The sequence below is a fragment of the Miniopterus natalensis genome, chromosome 3 (genome assembly GCF_054644295.1).
Source record: "Miniopterus natalensis isolate mMinNat1 chromosome 3, mMinNat1.hap1, whole genome shotgun sequence".
NCBI lineage: Eukaryota > Metazoa > Chordata > Mammalia > Chiroptera > Miniopteridae > Miniopterus > Miniopterus natalensis.
Window position 1 is genome coordinate 50,680,915 of NC_142083.1, and position 22,007 is coordinate 50,702,921.

General features: G+C 39.0%; 1 protein-coding gene across 1 annotated transcript in view; it reads left to right on the top strand.

Moving 5' to 3' along the window:
* Positions 1–893: 893 nt before the first annotated feature.
* The window catches only part of FAM81B (family with sequence similarity 81 member B), a 45,800-nt gene continuing 24,686 nt past the window's right edge, over positions 894–22,007 (top strand). Inside the window, exons 1-5 of the mRNA XM_016216136.2 lie at positions 894–903; positions 1,343–1,440; positions 4,328–4,392; positions 16,155–16,398; positions 21,418–21,536. Coding sequence (XP_016071622.2) covers positions 894–903; positions 1,343–1,440; positions 4,328–4,392; positions 16,155–16,398; positions 21,418–21,536 — 536 coding nt within the window. The remainder of the gene's footprint in view (positions 904–1,342; positions 1,441–4,327; positions 4,393–16,154; positions 16,399–21,417; positions 21,537–22,007) is intronic.

A 22,007-nucleotide genomic window follows, 5' to 3' on the forward strand; every position in this document is an offset into this window, starting at 1 on the left:
ATATTTTAGAGCTGAAATAATTCACATCTTTTTTGGTCAATAACTGAACAAAATTTCCCATACAATGCCAAAATTCAATATTTTATTTATTTAAAGCCCTGTCCTACCTCACCTGTCATTGCTGCATTCTTTTAGAAACTCCCTCTAGTGGCCTAGAAGTGTTGGCTTCCTTAATTAGCACATTAAAGGAAATTTGGGAGTACAGCAGCAATTCATTTTCTTTGTCTCTTTTTTCTTAAGCCCCTCTAGGCTCTTTTTTATTTATTTATTTTTTCAGTTAGTTGACATTCAATATTATTTTATATTAGTTTCAGATATATATAGTTGTTAGATAATTATATAATTTACAAAGTGATTCCATCCCACTCCCGATAATTCAAGTACTCACTTGGAATCATACCTAGTTATTTCAATATTATTGACTATATTCCTTATGCTGAACTTTGCATCCCGTGACAATTTTGTAACTACCAATCTTCTTTGTCTACTTTGATGGAAACTAGTCTTTTACCAAACTGTGAAAGTGAAATCAGAAGACGGGTATGATATATCAATTTTTAAATGGCCACATCTCACCCAGTGAGACAAAGAGGTCAAGGACCTAGTGATTTTTATGACAATGAACATTAAGAAAGACCCTTCAAGTTCCTAAATTTCAGGAATTTAGCAACTTTAAGTATTAGGTCCAACCCCATTGACATCACAGATTCTCCCTGCAGTCACAATGCTGCTGAGCCAGCCTGGAAGATACCCCAGACATATAAAGACTTTAGTCAGGATTCAATCAATATTCCTTAGTACTCTGGCTTTCAAAGAAAGAAAAAAATTTAAAGTCTCTGTTCCCTTTCAAAAAAATCAAATCAACAAAAAACAAAGACAGGAAATCAAGCGTCATGAGTTCAGGTATTTATCTCATGGATTATTCAAGATCTCTGAATTTCTTATACTTTACTATCTGACTTATATTTTATATTACATATAAACAAGGTAATATATACCAAAGAAAACCATTGGATGGCTTGGGCACAATAGGGTGAGAAACCATTTTTTATTACTTTAGAACAGTTTGATCTAAATGAATGCATTTCAACAAAGTTGTTTAAATGTATAATGGAAGTACTGACATGATAAACTCTTCTAGCTGACTATAGGTGTGATTGGGAGGTCTTGGGTGGGGGTATTGGGGTAGGTAAGCAGGGAAGAGGGGAGTGTAAAACAAATTGGAATGTTCCCTTTAACCATTGGCATATGTACAGTAATACTGTGGACAACTAAAACAATTACTACTGCAGAAACTCACGTGCCATAGTTCCTGATCTGATTCAGCATTCTGGTTGCCTAGATACAGATATAAACAGAAGTGCCTCCCAGACTGCAGAGGAACAGCCAGATGAACCTGATGGCCCCCTTCCTGGCTCAGCCAATGACCAAGAAAACAAAGTACGTACTTTTAGCTATTCTTATTAAAAACAGAATATTTTGTTCAGCTTCTTTAAAGCTCAGCATTGCTTAGAGAGTTCTAAGGAATCCTGGGAAAGTTGTTTTTCTTTTCACTCTACTCACATTTCCTGTTCTTTTCTGCTTTGACAAAGTGACTAATGACAACACAAGCTGAAAAGCAAGAGGCTCAATTTGTGAATATATTCATTGGACTGACTTTTAATACATATGGCTTAAAATTAACAAAAAATTTATAATTTCTTTTTTATTAAGGTACAAAAGAAACTATGATAAAGTCAAGGTATAGATGTTATCTCTAACATGAGAAAGAAAGCAACTAAATGGAATGTTTCTTTAATTGGTACTTGACATATGTTCCCCATTAATGAAAACATTCAAAGGAGTGTTTTTAGGCTTTGCTTTGTAATTCTCATAGCACCTAACCAGCAGATGCAGCTTCTTGTGATGGAAAGAGCACTGGAAAGCCAGCACAATATCAAGCACTGATATTTTCTATCTATTGGCTGTACCACACACTAGCTGTGTGACTTTCAGCAATTTCTTAACCTCTGTTTCTTTTTCTGTGAAATGGGCTAATTAAGCCTATCCAAAGAAGTGAGGCTAGAATGGGCCACTAAGGTAAAGAGCTTAGCAAGTAGGAAGGACTCCATCAATAGCTATAATGTAATTATTATCATTATCTATATGATCTTAAACAAGTCCATTACTTCTCTGCTTCTCAGGTTCCTCACCTATAAAAATAATCATCTTAATTTTTTCTGTATTAAAGAAGGATTTCAGTTACTTATGGTAACTAATGTTATTCTTTTGATAAAATGATTTCTACCTTATAGGACTGTTGGAAGAATAAAAATCACATCATATATGCGAATGTATTTTATAGGCAATTAAACCATAAGGACCACAGTGTTTTCAAGTATTATTATGAAACAGGTGAAAACTGGTGCATGTAAAAATTCCCATAATAAGCATCAAATTGTGAGAATTTTTATATAATTACATTCTAGCTTATAGGAATAGGATGAAACAGAGCTAACTCATATGTGCAGTTAGCAAAGATATAAAGTTTACTGTCTTAAATACATTAAAAAAAATTGCATAGAAAAAAGAGGAAATATATATGCCACAATGTTAATAACTTTTGCTCTAGGTAGTAAAATTATAAGTGAAAACAATTTTTTCTCTGCATCTTTTAGTTTTCTATTTTTTAAAAAATTTTCCTCCTTTATGAGATTTAACATTTGTTACTTCAAAAGTATGTGAGTTGTAGGTGTGTCAAGAGGATGCTGCTTATGGTTTTCCAAATAAGATTTAAAAATTAATAAATTAAAAATAAAACATATATAGCCAATTGTTTCACTCGGAAAGAAAAAAATAAGACAATAACCCAGTAATTTAGTGTCCTTGGACAAAATATTCATCATTACTCTCTCTTTCCATAAACACTTACAAAGGGCTACTAGGAGCCAGATATATAAGGCTGGGGACCAGCGAGTTGCTGAGGAAATCAGACTCCCACAGGCCAGGGCAGCAGTGGAGAGGTGAGAAGGGAAGAATTGGCTTTAGTAGATGAAGAGCCCAGGGCCAGCCCTGTTTCAGCAGAAAGCTGGGCTGAAAACAGAACCAGAGCAGGCCAGTCATGGTCTCTAGGGAGTTAGTGGTTTTTTTTCACAGCATGGACCTGGGCACCCAGTGGGTCATTACATTCCATCTTTAGGGGAAGACCAGGCTTCAGAGCAGTGGATCCATGGCAGACCCCACTCAAGAATGGGGAGAGAGGTTCTAAAGCACTATCATGGCAACTCAAGCCTGTTCTGGTTGCCCCCACCAAGTGGGCGAGGTCAGGAGAGCCTCACCTGTCTACTGACTTTTTTTTTTTTTTTTTTTTTAGTGTCACTAGAAGGAGAGATTTCCAATTAAGTTTTATTAGGCCTTAAATTAAGAAGTGGTAGTTCCTTAGGCATTTGAAAAAGGAATGATTTCTGTATGTGGGTCTTAACATATTATGCTCATCATTATAGTTTACAATAACATAAACCAAGAAAAAATATCCTAGGAACATATTTTGTTTAAGTTTTAAAATGAGATGGAATTCCATTCTTCTTTCCCTATTGAATCCAGTTCAGTGACAGGCTATTAAAATGAAGATAAAAACGTGTCCTGTTTTTAAACTTAAAAATAAAAGAGCATTAGAGTTGAAAACAGTGTCGGCATGTGCAAAGACAGGACATTTTGATCCTTTCTCCCTAGAAATGTTGCAAAATTATGAACTGTGATGCAAAGAGAACATATGCATCATGGAGTGGTATCAATTTTTTGAATTAGTTGAGCATTCATATGGTCAGCTATACTTAATACTAGGAAGTTATGTACATAACTGTGCCCTGACTTATTTCTTATTGGCTATAATAACCTGATATTCAGCTTTATTAGAAAACAAAATTACCTGGATAGGCTAGTTTTCTAGTTTTGGGCTTTCTTTTAGAAAATTAGTTTATTTCCCTTGGAATTCAGCATTTCAGGAATAATTTACTCTGTGAGGACTTCTTTAGTAACTCAGCCAATAACCATTGGATATTTCATTAAAAATGTATCTAAGAATAGTCTATGCTTTGACCTTTCCAAAGAGTTTTTCCTGTGATACCTAATCTGTGAAATGTAGCTCTCTGTTACCCTCCCAGAACTTGACTTTGGTTTTAGTCTCTAGCAATGGAAAGGGGCCCGTGCAAAATTAACTGGGCTGATGGTCTATGATCTATAGTTTATATTTTGTTTAACATTTAAAAATTTATGTAAGGATAAGATATATAAGACCTCCCTGTAAAGTACCTGATAATACATTTTAAACCCATTACCTTTGTTTTAGGTAAGATTATCTCCAGCCAAAATGTCAACCAAGAATACTACAGATTTAGTTGAATATGTTCACAAGTAAGTCTTTAAATTACAACTAGTTTTAACTATTTATTGTATTTAATGATTCAGTTAGAGATTAAAAGGGCTGAAAGAGATCTTTGAGTTCACCCAAACTAGCCCTCTGCTTTTGAAAGAGACTACATTCAACCATCCCCGAAAGACAAGCCTCTCCGTTCTATTCCTTTCTGATCAACAGCAAGCTGTCTCCTCTTGAATAACCTCCATAGGCTCCTGCATCTTAATGAATAAAATAATGCAGCATAGGCAGTGAATGACATACAACAAGATCTGATTAGTTAATATGACTTTAAAAAGAAACCAAATAAATATTTTACATTTCATGATAAAAAGTCAAGAACATTTAAATCTGTTAAATTAAGCCTCAGAACCCTGGACCCTTCAGTCCCCAGGCCTGCGCTCTAACCACAGAGCCAAGCCAGCAAAGGTAGAAAATTTTGATTGAGTTGTTTACAGTGCCACACCTGGAGCTCATCCAGGGAAGATCTGTAGAACAGGGACAACTCTGGGTACTTGGAAACATAACATACTATTAATACATGTGCAATGTCCAAAAGGTCCTAGAATTCCCGTTTGAAACGGTGGGATCACAGGCAAAGCATATCAAGTCTGCATTGTTCCATGGTTCACTTGTCAGCAGAGGATTTACTCTTCTGTACCAGACTTCCCACCGTTTCCGGTGTGGCCTCAGTCAGTCCCACAACGCCTCTGGGCTTTGGCTCTTTCATTTGCCAAATGAAGAGGTCAGACTAGAAGCTCTCTAGGACCCATGGCAGCTTTAAAATGGTTCTGATTCTAAAATATACATCATGACAACAGACGAAAAATGACCAAATAAATGAAATATGTTAATATGTGAAGAGAAAAATCTACATAATGAAGTTTCATTTTAAAGTACCTTTAACAATAAAGATGATACAATTTTACATCTGTAATATTTTGAATAATAAAAAAATGATACGATTTTAAAATTTACTAATTTTCATTACAATATGTTCACAATTTCCTGTTCCTTAACCAATCAAATGTAATACATGCCAAATAGTTCCAAATAGTTCAACCACAGTATTTTGGCCCCTCTTTTCATGCTACCCATAACTTGTATTTGCTTATGTGACAATGGGACTATAATTTAGAGACAATAAAACCAAACAAGGAAAAATAATTTTTTAGTGTTTAAATATATGACATTTGGATAGATGAAATTTTTCTGAGTTAAGGAAAATGAAGGTGGTATGCACAAAAACAATTATCATTAATGGATATATTAGCTAACCTTGCCATCCAAGGAGAAAGGAAGGCCTTTCCACCTGACTTTTCATATGACCAATGAAAAATAGAAGTCATTCTTCTGATCTATCAAATTCCAGTATGAACCTAAGTGGATTTCTTTAGCTCAGGCTGGTCACCAACATCCCAGGAGATGAGTAAACAAATTCCTGAAAGATGGCAACAGATTAAAAAAGAAATCTAAGGACATTTTTGCCATTTCTTCAGGAAGTAAGAGAAAGGGAAATAAGTATTCTATAATTCAAAGCAAAAGCATGATGAAGGTCCTCTGGCCCCAACATTTATTTCTACCTTGATCTCCCCACATCTCCTCTCTTGCCACCTAAGCCATATGTCTAGAACTTTCTGTGTACCACCTGAGATGGTTAGTTTTATTTTGGTCTCTCTCCTCTAATCTCCCAGAAGAGGCTGCAAGCTCCCTAAAGGCATGAACTCTATGACCTCATGTTTTTGATACCCCTACAGTAGCCCACAGGGTACAGTGAATATGGATTCCTGAGGAATTGTAGTTGACAGGTTGAATGGAGAGTAATGGTGGGAAAATTGCATCTTTAGGGCTCTGCTTAGAGTAGCAGACTCCTGGGGAGCTGATTAACTGGAAAAGCAAAATGGCATTTGGGCATTTCAAACACCAATGCAGATATTTTGAATTGACTTATTGAATTCAATAAAATAAACATAAAAACAATCCTGTTTAAAATAACTTCATCCTTGAGGTCATAGTATTTACTGAGTGGCAATAAATTTATTGATATGCAAACAGGCTACTTACACAAGTTACTGACTCATCAAACTGCCTGAATATATACAGGGTGGGCAAAAGGAGGTTTACAGTTGTGAGTACGTGAAACACAGAGTTTATTCTTGTATTATTCTTTATTAATTATTGTATTATTTTCCATAGAAATAACTGTAAAGCTACTTTTGCTGCTCCCTGTATTACATGTTCTCATAGGTTCTGCCCTATAGAGCTATATGGGTATGCTTATAGCTAATATTAAAAACAAATAACAACAACCAGAAAAACTAAAATCCAACAACAAAAGAGGTAATGTCAACCCTATGAACAAGGTCAGGCTAGAGAGATGCACATTAAAAAGACAGGCAGAGAGGAAACAAGATGGCACGTAGGTAACAGCTGCACCCGCCGCCTGCCGCAACCGCATCAAAATCACAACTAAAACACAGAACCACCGTCACTCAGAGCCTCCTGAGATCTGACTGAACAGAAGCCCCACAGCCAGGGAGCTGAAGCAGCACCAGGAACGGTAGGAGGGGCGGAGACACTGGCAAATCGGGGCTGGATCAAGAAGATGCGGCCGCGGGCCCACACCCAGTGCCACGGGTTAAACCTGGGAGGGAATCTCGGCGGCAGAGGTTTCCCGGAGGAGTGAGGGTCCCAGCCCCACAGCAGGCCCCCAGCCCAGGGCTCCAGGGCTGGAAAGAGACATCCCCACAACTTCGGGCTGTGAGAACCAGTGGGGACTGTCCCTGAGGGTCGCGGAGGCTGCGGGAGCCCCAGCAGCTCCTCTAAAGGGCCCGGCACGGACTCACTCGGACGCTCCCTCTGAGCCCAGCGCCGGGCAGCAGCCGGAAAGGACCCGGGACACTCGGGGAGGAACTGACCTGCCTGAGATCCGGGCGAGAGGCGGAGGGCGGCTTCCTCCCGGGCAGAAGGGCTGGCGGAGGCCATGGCTCCTGTGGCGAGTCCTCCCCGCACACAGCCGGCAGGCAGGCGCCATGTTTGAATCGCCTGCACCTGATTCACACCTTTGGCCCCGCCCCGTGATTCCCGGAGGCCCCGCCCCTCCCCACCTGCAGCTCATCCAGGCCATTTCCAGGGGCTTTTCTGTGCAAGTGTCCTCTCAAGCCTCATGCTTAGGACTTTCCTAAAATCTCCCAAACAAGCAGCAGTGGGCCCCATATAGCTTGATAAGCGGCCCCAGGCCTGGCACCAGCGGCAGCCTGCACTGGCTCATAGCTTGGCCTCTCCTGGACACCTCCAAGCCCAGCACAAGTAGCGGCCAACTATGGTTTGCTGTGTAGCTCATGCTGGGGGGCCCTGGGCAGGGCACTGGCAGAGGCTGACTTTGCACCTCCCAGGAGGCCCCAGAGACAGTGCACCTGGTGGTCAGACTAGACCACACTGGATTACAACCCTACCACATACACAAGTGACACACTCAAGGGGCACACTTGGTGAACACCAAAGCTCCACTGAAGTAAATCCTGCTCCATAAGGGTGTCTCCAGCACAGCAGCTCTTTGGCTGTAGTTGCAGCTGGTCCTCACAGTTGATTGGCCTGGGGGTCAATTCCTCCCAGTAACACCAACAGCAACCAAGGCTCAACTACAATAGGACAGTGCACACGGCCCACACACGGGAGCACCTAGAAGGCCCAGCTCAGGTGACTGGGGAGGCTGAGCCACTGGACCCTACAGGACACCTACTACACAAAGCCACTCTACAAATTCCAGGAGACATAGCAGCTCTACCTAATACCTAGAAACAAACACCTGGAAGCAGCCAAAATGTGGAGGCAAAGAAACATGTCAGAAAGGAAAGAAAAGAAGAAATCTCTAGAAAAGGAACTAAATGAAATAGATCCAAGCAAGCTAACAGATACAGAGTTCAGAATTTTGTTTATAAGGATGCTCAACTATATTAGTAAGAGATTTACGAAAATAACTGAGAAAATCGATGACATAATAAAGTACCAATTTGAAATGAAGGCTACAGGAACTGAAATGAAGAATAATTTACAGGGAATCAACGGTAGAGCAGAGGACACTGAGAATCAAATCAGCAATTTGGAACATGAGGAAACAAAAAACACCCAACCAGAAGAGCAAAAAGAAAAAAGAATACAGAAATATGAAAATAGTATAAGGAGCCTCTGGGACAACTTCAAGAGGCCCAACATTCATATTATTGGGGTGCCAGAAGGGGAAGAAAGAGACCAAGAAATTGAAAACCTATTTGAAAAAATAATTACAGGAAACTTCCCCTACCTGGGGAAAGAAACAGACTTACAAGTCCAAGAAGCACAGAGGGTCCCAAACAAGAGGAATCCAAAGAGGCCCATAGCAAGATACGTCATAATTAAAATGCCAAAGGTTAAAGACAAAGAGAGAATCTTAAAAGCAGCAAGACAAAAGCAATTAGTTACCTACAAGGGACCACCCATACAACTGTCAGCTGATTTCTCAACAGAAACTTTGCAGGCCAGAAGAGAGCGGCAAGAAGTAGTCAAAGTGATGAAAAACATGGAACTACAACCAAGATTGCTCTCCCCAGCAAAGCTATCATTTAGGACTGAAGGTCAGATAAAGAGCTTCTCAGACAAGGAAAAGCTAAAGGAGTTCATCACCACCAGACCAGCACTACAGGAAATGTTGAAGGGTCTTCTTTAAGAAGCAGCTAATGAACAAAAGAATCTGATGAGCTAAATAGATCCAGAGACACTGACACATGCAACAGACGATCATATTTCAGAGGAAAGAGGGAAGGGAGTGGAGGGTGGGAAGATATTAACCAAAGAAGTTATATGCATATAAGCATAACCCATGGACACAGTCAATAATGGGGTGAAGGCCTGGAGAGGGGGTGGGAGCGAGGTGGAGGGGGTCAATTGGGGGAGAAAAATGGGATACCTGTAATACTTTCAACAATAAAGATAAAAATTTAAAAAAAAAAAAAAAAAAGATAGGCAGACTGAGGGCCTTTCTCAGTCTCTGGCAGTTGGAGCAACACCCATACTGTATTAGTGCTTGTTAAATGCTAGGTCATATTAATAACCCATGGGGCAAGGGAGGTGGAATACTTGCAGTCACTTATAAGACAATTATGGTGACACTATATTAAAGTCAGTAAATAGCTCTGATTTCCATATGTTCATTCTCAATGAGCAGACATCCACTGATTTTATGACAGCGTATCCAGTGCTCATTTAAGCTTAACTGAGCAGAAAGCACCAAAGCTTTTCTTCTCTTCTTTTTCCTCTGCTGGTGAAAGGAGCACAGCGTGGAGGCCAGGCACCCCAGTCTATTCTTGAATCTGCCTCTATTCGGCTATGTGACCTTGAGGGGGGAAAAAAAGAAGAAGAAAAAAAAAAGGTCTCTTCTCTGGGCAATCTCTGACTTCTCTATAAAATGGAATGAGGTTGTAAGTGGTGGTGATGAGCAGTCTGACTCCCAAGGGCTGTCTTGTTCAAGATAAGACCCAAATTTTATTTCCAGGATGTGGTTTAAGAAGATGCCTCTACTTTCTATTTCTCAACTCTGCCCACAATTTCTCATAAATATTCTTTCATGTAGTAAAACGACTAAGGTTTAAGAACATACATTATTTGCCCATGGGGTTTAATCTTGAATGGAAAACAAATTCCAGCCATAAATTATTTTTTATTTTCCTTTAATTGGCGCCACTTAAAAATGTTTTTTACCACTGAATCAAATAATTTATAAGGTCTCTTCCATCCCTAAGATTCTTTGGTGTTCAAAAATTGTTTATTACCATTTATTCACTTAACAAATATTCATTCAGTATCTACTATGTGTCCCAGGCACTATGCTGGGCACTTGAAGAGTCATCAGTGAACAGAGCAGACAAAGGTCCTTGCCTTCACAGAACTTCTGTTCTAGCAGGAGGAAGGAACACACATTGTTAGAAAGTCTGACAAGGGAAGGCCTCATTGAGAAGTTGACATTTGAGTAAAGACCCAGTGAGGGAGTTGGCCAAATTGCTATCTCGAAGAAGAACAAAGTTTCTAAGGCAGGAACGTTCCTGTGGTGTGGCAGAAACAACCAGGGGGTGAAGAGGGCTGGAATGAAAAGGAGAGGAGTATAAACTTGAACTATGATGCTATCTGGATGAGGGAAATGAAATTGCTCTGTACTGAGGAGTTGTCTGGGCTGGGCTATAGCCAGTATATATCTCAGGTATTCTCTCAGTAGTACATTTTGGAAAGATGAGGGTCTGGCTGACATCCAGAAAATGGTATTTAAAATCTGGATACATAAAACTATCAATAAGTCAAATGGTCAAAATAATCAATGATTAATGATTTCTCCTTGTGATAGAATATGGCATTCAGGATCTGGAAAGTATTCGTCTTCAAGCTTTTTCTCTTAGCACCATGGCAGATATTTTATTATGCCATGATGGATTCCTTTTTTTAGTACACGATGGAGATGGATATTTCACATTACAGTAGACAGGAAAGGGAGGCAAAGCACTGCTGTTTGAGTTTTCTATGGGATAAGTCATGTTAGGTTGTAGATCTTTCAGGTTTCATTTTACAATATCATATCCATCTTTGAGGCCAACTAGCTCCCAGGTGAGAAAGCTCAAAATAATCTGCACAGCTTATGAAGAAAGGGGTACAGGGGCACTCTGGGTTGTTGGTTTTTTATTACCTAGTGGACCCTCTATGAACAGTCCTGGCCCTGCTGACCACATTTATTGTTATAGCTTCCAGCTCTTACTCAGTGCTAATCATCTTCTTTAATCCTCACAATAACCCTAAGAGGTGGTTAATATCATTGTTTTAAAGATGAAGACAAGACACTGGGGTTCAGAGGAATCAAATATTTGCCCAAGTTTACACTTGCCTCTGTCCTATGTTCTGGTGACAGCCGGCAATGCCTGGTATTCCTTGGCTTGTAGATGCATCACTCCAATCTCTGTCTTTATCTTCACATGGCATTCTTCCTGTGTGTCCCTGTCCTCACATGGCTATTCTTATAACACCGGTCATATTGGATTAGGGGCTCATGCTACTCCAGTATGACCTCATCTTAACTAATTATATCCGTAACAACCTTATTTCCAAATTAGGTCACATTCTGAGGCACTAGGGGTTAGGACATCAACATATGTTGCTATGGGGAACACAGTTCAGCCCATAATACCATCTAATAATTATTAATAACAATAATAGGAATGTATGTCTATAAAACTTGCAGACGTTACAAAGCACTTGAGATACATTATTTAAATTGATTTCCTAGGCCAATTGGATAGGACAGGAGTCATTATCTCCATAAGACAGACAAGGAACTCTCTTCTGGGCAACCTAAAAGAGGTTGAGGGTAGTCAGTGGCAGAGGCAGAACTTGAACCCAGGTCTTCTGACTCCAAGTACAGCACTCTTTTCCCTGCAGATTCACATAAATAACACACACCCTCCAAAATAGCAAGGTAATATGGGAAAGTGTCTCAAGAGCGCTGCAAAATGTGATAGGAACTCCAAAAGTCATCAAAACCATTCGCTGCTGCAGTTTACATACATTCTACCTGTCGGTGTAACCCTGACACCCACGAGCCCTCATTCTGGAATACCTGCCAACGGGCTTGCCTCCATAAGAAAGCCAATCACAACAGGTACATCATTAATTCCGTAATTTTTGTTTTTAAAATGTACTGAATATGAGGAGTTTGCCTCATACAACTTTTCTTTGTAAAAGATCCACAGCTTCTTTCTCCAGTCTCCTCCTGGCCTGGTCACTGTTTGCTGTCCCCCCCCTTCCCAGGCTCCCCCGTGCAGGCTCTGCCCTAACCCTGCTGGTTTGGTTGGCTTCCTCTTGGACTTCGCCCACAGAAACTCAAATTGCCTCCCTCACCTCCCTAGATCACTCAGCCCTTTGCAAAGCTCAGCAATGGAATCTCCTGTAGTCACCAAAATCCATCTGTAATGGAGAAACTTTAGAAAATATATTTTCAATTTCATTGCTACACACACTCAGATTATTTGTGTGAGGTATCAAAATGTTCTGTAAAATATCTCTATATACATATATATTATACATATTATATATTTGTGTGTGTGTCTGGGTGCGTGTGTGCATGTCAGGACTCTGTGCACTGCGGATGTAACTAGTCAGATATTAGATCTCACAAAACTGAAAATTTTAGTTAGTTATGATGCCCTTTCATGTTCTAGAAAAGGGGTTAAATTTTCTAATTTTTGTGTTTTGAGAATAACAGGTTGCCAAAATGGTTCTCAGAAGCTTCTAAGTAAATTTAGTTCTCTCTTCGCAAGAACAGAACAGGCAGAGGAGTGAGAGGCTATATGCACCAGCGCATCTGCCAGCGACAGCACAGCTCGTGCAAGTCACACCGAACTGCTGAGAAACAGAACTCAGAGTTTGTGGAAAATCTGTTCAGATTCAGTTGCCAGCTACATCATCAATGATTTATGTAAATCCCAAATCTCTCTCTGAAAGTCCCCCAGGAATTCTTCCTCTTGTGGTTAGTAACTCCATCTGGACTAGTCTGGAATATTCAGTTAAATTTCCTTTCACAGTTAAAGTTACATATCAGTCCCACTGATGTCATACACATACGAATGAAGCGGTGAATGGTTTTTATTTGCTGAAAAGAATCATGGTGGCCACATTTTGCTGCAGCAAAAGGCCTCAGTTATTCTTTGGATGATCTGATGATTTGGACAATGGCATCACGGGGAATCTCTCTGAGGAAACTGAGACTGTTCATATGTGTGTGTTTCCAGTTGTTAATTTAGAAAGATTGGAAACAACATTCTCTTTTCTTATGGTAAATGGAAATAGGAAAAAATATAAGCTCTGTGTTCATCTTGTGGGAATCATGTAAAGAGAACCAAACAGCATCATTAGGTGCTTCATTAAGCATCATTCATAAGTAGTAATAATAACACTTCAATTAATAGTAAATCTTAGGTATGAAAAGAAGTTTGAAAACGGAACACAAATATAAAGGTAACTTTAAAAAAAAAAACTTTAAGGAAAAGAAATAACTATAGTCCAGAATTTGTCACTTATTGTCCCCATGGTTGCAGGCAAATACACTGATACAGCACTAGGTGCTCCCCTATTAAAGGATTTTTCCAACATGCCCAATAGCAAGGACACTGAGGCCAGCTCTGACAGGCAGGACCACAGACTGGCATCTGAGCAGAGTGGCAGCCTTGTTCCACTGACTCCTCTGCTGGCTCAGGTTTGCTTCTTCATCTCTCCCTGGATACAATCTTGACACCAGCCAACAGCACCCGGGAAGAGTGAGTGCACATGGGTCCTTTGTAACCCTGGATAGCAGAGCAGCTGTGTGGCACATGCTTCTCACACGTCATCTCAGAATTTACAACCATACGGTGAATTGGCCCTGTTAGCCCTGTTTAAAGATAAATGAACTGAAACGCTTGGTTGGTAAGTGGTAGGACCTGTACCCTACCCTCAGTCTATCTTGCCTTCCAACTTGCCAGCTGCTTCTGAAAATCTACATAACGTGAGAGCTCATATTCCATATTTCACACTTCAGCACTTTATTATATATCCTGCCTTTTATTATTCATTGATTCACACAACCAGTCTTAAAGCAGTGCTGTTCAGTCTTTATAATACATTAGGATCACATACGCGCTTATTTAAAACACATATCTTGTTCTCCCGTCCACACCCCAAAGATTATGCTTTAGTAGGCCTATGGTTGAGGCAAGGAATCTGTATTTTAACAGCTTCCCTCCCTTCCCCACCCCCATGAGACTAACTCAAGTTTTTTTTATGAGAAACACTGAATTAGACTAAGTTCCTTGAGGGACGAAAATATTCTATATCATGTATGGACTTGAGTAGACATTTAGTAAATTCTGACTAACTGATAAATTTCTATTGCAACTGATATTTTATTGGTTAGTTATTAGATACAGACAGAGTGATTTTAGCTGCATTAAAAAAACCCAGACACAACAAAACAACACCCTCCAACCAAAATGGCTTAAATGTAAGGACACTGATTAGTTCACATAAAAAAATCTAGAGTTCGGTTCATTTAAAGGCTTAACAACATCATCAAGAACCAAGGGTTTTCTTACCCTTCCTCCCAGCCATCACCTTTCCCCTCATGAGCAGATGGCTTCAAGAGTTTCAGGCATCAGGCACAGACATGACACCATCCAGCAAAGAGAAAGAAAGTTTCTTCCTGTGTGTCTCTTCTTGAAGGCAAAGAAAGCTTCCCCAGAAGCCCCGCAGTAGGCTTCCCCTTGAGTCTCACTGGCCAGAATTGCTTCACATCCTCCTGCCTAAAGTAACAGGATCTCAGCCCAGAGTGACAGGGTCACCATGAGTAGCGTGCCTCCCCTGAAGGGCATGGGGGGGGAGGGGCATGGGGGGGCAGGAAGATGAAGCATCAGGTAGGAGGGAAGGCTGGCTGTGGACAAGATAACCTACGGTGTCTGCCACACCGGGAACTCCTAAGAGAAGGTGTGAATTTTGAGAGGAATGCAGCATAATTTACAAGTCTCTTTATAGAACTGAAGACTGGAGATCAAATACCCTTTCCCTGGCAAATCCAGGCTGTAGATTGTCTCGAGGCCCAAAAGAAGCACTAGCTCAAGGCAAATAATGAGCAAACCTGCGGTCTCCCACTAGGCTGTGTGTCACCATCAGCAGGGCCTGACAGCCTCCCCACTCTGCCTGTGACTCATCCGTCCCGGGTAGCACTGTCAGCATGCCGGGGTTTTAAGAGAACGGGTTTTATCTAGACGAGGCTCCATTTGGTAATTTTCCAGAAGAGCATTTTGAGCAAATCTGATTAATGAAACCCCTTCTTCATTGTTGAGATGGGCAGGTGATAGGAAAGAGGAATCTCACCCGGTGGAGGCTATTTTATGCTGCTTAACAAGGGCAATGGGAGAACAGGGTCAGGGAATGGTGCAACTGGAGACAGAAGCCATTACATGACTGTAGAGGGGTGGTTTTCAAATGTCCACAAATTCTTTGATATTCCATTTTTCAAGAGGTTAAGCCCAATTCTACCCCCACTCTCACCCCAAAGTAGAGGCTGAACTTAGTGACCTGCTTCTAAGGAACACACTAAATAAAGCAAAATCTCTGGTGTATGACTTCAGGGACTAGATCGCAATTCTAAGCAAAGTACATTAAAGAAAAAGACACAACAAAAGTAGTTTGTCTTCAAGAAGTTTACCTGTGAAGGGAAGGAGTAATATGCTAATATCAATAGGGGCTGTCAGGATCTTACGTTTCTTTGCCTCAATATTAAAAAGCCCTAGCTTTTGTCTGCCTTCTCGCATTTATTCCATTCACTCACTCTTCAGTGAACTTCTGATTCTTATTAATCTTTGTCTTTGAGCTCTCATTTTTTCCAGCTATAAGAAAGCAGCCCTGTTTTCAGTACAGAATTAACAGATATTAAATTTATGTGGACCCAACTCGGCTTGTTAGAATAGTAGGAAAATATGGAACAATTCTTGCTTGGGAAACATGAAAAGTGCATGCTACAAGATCAAGGCGTAAGTAAGAATTGCTTCTTAGATGAGATATAAACCAAGATCCTAATAATGCAAGTGCTAAAGTTCTACCAGACTTGTCAGAGGTGAGAAAATATGGGAGAAGTGAGGATACGAGTTCTGGTTCTGACTCCTCCACGCTCATTCTTATAACAGCTCTGGTGTTGTTTCCTTTTCCTTACCAGGGGTCATTCTTTTCTTCCTGTCATTCCAAACACCCAGAGAAATCAGCTAGAAGACAGGCTGAGCACCCAGGAGCGCACCATAGCTTTTCTCCTGGAACAAGCCTCCCGCATCAAGGAGGACATCTCTGCCTGTCTTAATGGGACCCAAGGCTTTCGAAAAGAGGAGTTGCTTGCCAGGAAGCTACTGGAGAACCATATCCAGACCATCACCAGCATTGTCAAAAAACTCAGCCAAAACATTGAGGTAGTTCTTTATTTCCCGTATGTTGGCATTGCTTGACAAATTATCAACCACCAATGTCATTTTTCAACTATAGAAACGAGTTGCTATTGTTTAGGCTTAAATGATTGCAATTTAGTTGCCTTTTGAGGAAAACAGTTCAGCATTACAACCTCTCATTTATGCCAAAAAGTTGAAGACATTCCATTCAAAAAAATGTTTGTTGAACATCTATGTGACATCAAGGACAAATTTTTTAACACCATGTCAAATATTGTGCTAAGGTGTTTGTTAGTCTAAAGCCTATTACAATCTGACGCTCAAAATCTCTCTGACTCCATCCCCCACTGCTCTCTCCTTTCCTCTGCCCCTGCTGCCTCCCTGCCTCTCTGGCTCCAGGGCATTTGCCCTTGTTATTGATTCACCCTGGCTGGATCACCTTCCCCTAAAAATTCCTATGAAATGTTCTTCACTCCCTTCAGGTTCCTGCTCAAATATCACCTTCTCAGAAAGGATTTCCTTGACATGCTATGAAATAGCACCCTTGTCCACCCCAACCAACAGTCACAATCTCCCTTAAACCTTACACTATTTTTATCCATAGCACTTATCGCAAACAACCAAGGTCTATATTTGTTTTCCCATTCTAAAATATAATGTCCATGAGGGCAGGGACTTTGCTTTGTTCACTGCTAAATACCATACCAGATGATGAGAATGCTGGTAGGTAGTCAGCACTCTGTGAATATTTCCTGAAAAGATGAATGAATGAATGAATGAATGAATGAATGAATGAATGAATGATGTTTAAGCTATTAAATAGAGTTTCTGATCAAAAAAGAAAATGCCTCGGCCCGGCTGGGCATGGCTCAGCGGTTGAGCATCAACCTAGGATCCAGGCGATCAGGGTTCGATTCTGGGTCAGGGCACATGCCCGGGTTGCGGGCTAGGCAGCCGATCAATGACTCTCTCATCATTGATGTTTCTCTCTCTCTCTCTCCCTCTCCTTTTCTCTCTCTGAAATCAATAAAGATATATTTTTTAAAAAAAAGAAAAAGAAAAAATGTTTGGGTTAAATCATGATAAACAGGTTTTTACTACAGGTTTTTGGGCCCTGTTTTTAAAATGCTAATGGACATGACCAATCTGGGGTGGCAACTTTCAGGCAAGGGTTTCATAGAATATACTTTAGAAAGCTGCCAAAACTATGTCATGAGAACTGATGACAATCCCCTCCCATATGGCCTTTTATACTCTCAGAGAGAATAGTGGATTAGACAAAACAACAGCAACAACAAAAGCAAGATTGGACCCATCCATGACTTTCTCATGATTTTGTATTTAAAATTGAGAATTCTGTATTTATTAATTTACTTGTTGTCTACATGGTCTGGCAAACCCCATAATGCATTTGAGAGAGAGTAGAAATTTTACAAACCTTAGTGAACTTTTAAAAAGCTCTTTATTGGTATTTAGCACATAATGCTTTGACTCCAGGGCCTAAAGGTCAAGTCTGCTTCTAAAATCGCTTAAGGCTGTTTCCAGGCATAATGAAGTGTCACGATAGTGACTAGAGATAAGGGGCTCAGTGCCTGTGAGATGAGAAAATCAAGTGAGTGTAGGACCAGCACTAAAACAGGATCCCAATTTAGCAGTCAAAACTTCTTGGTGATTGGAAAGAGAACAGCTTTCTCAGAAATATCAAAATGTTTCTAGAACACTCTATATTTTGATCTGAGTAGTTGTTACATGGTTGATTATATTCATAAAAATTATCCAGATATACTTGATTTGTACATTTTAATACATATTAATTATATCCCAATAAAGGTATATTCGCATTAAGGGAAGAAGTGTTCCCAGATCTCTGGAAGTCTCACTAAGAGCTTCTTTCATCTCAGATTAGCTCTGAAAAAAGACAAAGCCGAAACATTTTCCAAAAGCTGTAAAATCTCAAAATATTTACAATCTTATTAAAGGTTTGCATGTATAACAAAAATGAGGGGAGCTGTTCTGATTGTGTAGAAAACTGAATTAGAAGATGTTTTAAAGGCTGTAGATGATATAGTTAAAATATTATGAAGAAAAAACTATTAGGCTACCTTTAGTAAATGACTATAAAGTAATAAGCATTTTGTAGAGAAATGGATGCTATTCAAGTATTTTAAAAGAATCTAAACTCATTAAGCAGATCAGCCTATTTGCAAATTGGCTGGCAAGATAGATCTAAGTGTGAGTCAAAGCTTGAAAATTTTTATAATTAACGATAATTGCAGCAGTTAAGTTGCTTGTTCCTTTTTAAAATCAAATTCTTATTTTAAGCTGCCAACTAATTATAAGTTTTAAAATTAATTTATTTTTTAACTCAAGAAAAAAAGTTTATGTGTAACATTGCTTTATTGTGTTTTCCCCAAACTTATACAAGTAATACTTGTACATTGTAATTATTTTGTAAGTTTAGGGGGGGAATTTAAAACCTGGGAAAAAATTTTTTCATAATTCTACCACCAAGTGGTAATCTCTACACTCATATGTATCTCCCTCTAGTCCTTCACAACATTCCATTTAGGATGCTGAGACTACATTTGTAAGCACAATCTTAAATATAAAATTATGACATAAAGTCTTTTGCATGCCATTAAAATCTCTTTGCATGCTGCATACACCACAATTTGCTTAATTATTTTCCTAATATTGAAATATCTTTGTGCATAGATATGTGTCAGCATTTGGATTATTTCTGTACTATATATTCTTAGAAGTAGAATTACCAGGTGATGAACACTGTGAAAACTTTTGATGCATTTTTCCAAATTGGTTTCCAGAAAGTTTATCATTATTTATACTTCCATTAGCATTATATGAAAGTGCTTTCTTCATTGTGCTGATGCCAGCATTGAGATTTATTGTTTTAATCTTTGCTAATTTGATGGGATAGAAACGAGATCTCTTTTTTTCATTTCTTAACAGTCACTATAATAATTTGCATTTTTTCTGTCTATAACCTGTTAATGTCTTTAGTTAACTTATTTAGGGGAGATGTTAGTTTCTTCTAATTCTTATTGATTTGATGTGCATTTTTATTAATTAAAGATAATAACCAGTGGTACTTTGGTAAGTGTTTAATAATCAGCAATCAATTTTTTTCTGGGTGATGAAAATCTGATTTTCGGTGTTTGCCTATTTCCATAGTGTAAATACTCTCACTATGCTTGATTTCAAACACCAACAGTATGTTACTGAGCTCAAAGATGAGAAGAGGCATATACAATTGCCTCTCACAAACAGGTGCATGCTGATTGTAGCACAGCACTAAAACCTTTGTCAATAAAATTTGTTATAAATGTTTGTCCAGTTTGTAGTTTTTATCTTAATTATATTTACAATGTTTTTACAGGTTTTTTATAAACTTAAACATTCCAATATTTTACTTTGTGATTTCTTTCATTACTTTTAAAAATAGAAGTTTTTTTATTCAAGATGAAATGGTCACCTCTATTATCTGTTATTTTTATGGTTTTCCATTTTATGTTTTTGTTATCTATTTTTCTAAAATCTACATTGATGTATGACATAAGGATCTAAATGAATTGTTTTCTGAGTAAGTTACCAGATACCATTTGTGAAATTCTTCCCCCTTTGATTTGTGAGTCTCAGGTACAGCCTATTTCTTTCTTACATTTATCAGGGTCTTCATTTCATTGATCTATTTAGCTACACATATCTCTTTAGCTACACTGATTTACCTCTCTTTATTTTATAAAAATTTTTTGGTATATAGTAGGGCAAGTTCCCTTTCATCACTGTTCTTTACCAAAACAAAGCATAACAACACCTACTGTTATGATCTAAATGTTAGTGCCCCCCAATTCATATTTTGAAATCCTAATGCTCAATGTGATGGTATTAGGAGGTGGGGCCTTGGTGAGGTGCTCAGGTCATGAGGGCGGAATCTTTGTGAATGGGATTAGTATTAAGAGAGATTCCACGGAGCTCCCTAGCCCCTACCATATGAAGACACAGCAGGGAGTTGGCAGTCTGCAACCCAGAAGAGGGCACTCACCAGAACCAGACCATGCTGGCACCCTGATCTTGGACTTCCAGCCTCCAGACCCGTGAGAAATAAATTTCTGGTTTTATAAGCTACCCAGTGAGTGAGGGAGTGTGTGTGTGTGTGTTTATAGCAATCCAGACTAAGACATCTATCTACACACATGCAAAAACAAATAAAAAAATTCTAGCTAGTGTTTTTACACTTTTATGTCTCCAATTAAAGCTTTATTTGCTCTTAAATTGTCTTGATCTGCCAACTTACAAATGGGCATGATTCTGTATATGGTCTTTGAAACATCTATAATTTATTTGCTACAAATTTCTTCTTTTCCTCAGAAAATTCATAAACGTAAGTTTAAATATAGTTCAGGCTTTGGCCATATATAGCAACTAAACTTGAATGTTTTTCCACATCGCAAATTTGTGTTTTCCAAAGTCCCATACTCTCAGTTTTTTGAGTAAATATAAATTATTTTTATATGTCCTGACTTTACATTGGAATTTGTTTGAATGTAAGTAAAATATAAATGTTTTCTATAGACAAGCAAATTTTTTCAATTATTAAATTAATATTTATATTATTAGTGCAAAAACATTAAAAACTACTGTTCTTGGAACCACCAATCTGGTGGTATAGGACAGTCAGCTCTATTTCAGAACACCAAGACATAATGAAAACATGACTAAGGAAAGATTTTGAATAACATGTCATATTTAAACATTGAGAGATTTAACATAAAATCTGGATTTCTGGCTTCTGTTTAAACACTGTGAAACCATCCTTCCCACCTGGCAACAATGAGCTGGAATCAAGTCATTGCTGCCTCCCTGGGATAAAGCAGGGATCGCTTCTCTCTGACTAGGACTCTCTCACTCCCTTACACTGTCAGTCTAACTAAGAAATGCATTCAATTTTTAACTTCTGCTTTAAATGATATTTTCTTATTGTGTGTGAAGAGAAATTAATAGGAATTTTAACTCAAATTACAGATCTTAGAAGACCAAATAAGAGTTCGAGACCAGGCAGTCACAGGAACAAATTTTGCAGTGCAAGAGCTAAACAACAGACACCTTCAAGGAATTGGAGACCTTCGAGGAAGAGTAGCCAGGTGAGAAGCAGCATATTAATTATGTTTCGTAGTCAGTTCTTGGTTACTGAATTGTCAATCCCAAATAAGTTCTATATTGTTCCAAGCAAGATGCTGCCTTTACATTAACCTTAACTGATGAGATGATAGTTATAAAAGTGTAAACCTCATGCTACCTGTGAGATTCAAGGTTTCTGTAAAACCCCCTTATTCAGAATGTCCAGTTCAATCCACTTGACAAGTCTTGTCTTTACAGCTCTCAGCATCCAAATGCCAACATCCATACAAAGACACACCCTCATAACCACATATAAAATCCCCAAAGGTATCAAATTCTGATTAAACATTTAAAATATATAAGAATTATCCCAGCCAGCATGGCTCAGCAGTTGAGCATCGACCTACATGATCCAGGCAAACGCAGTTCGATTCCTGGTCAAGGAATATGCTGAGGTTGTGGGCTGGATCCCTAGTGGGGCGCGTGCAGGAGGC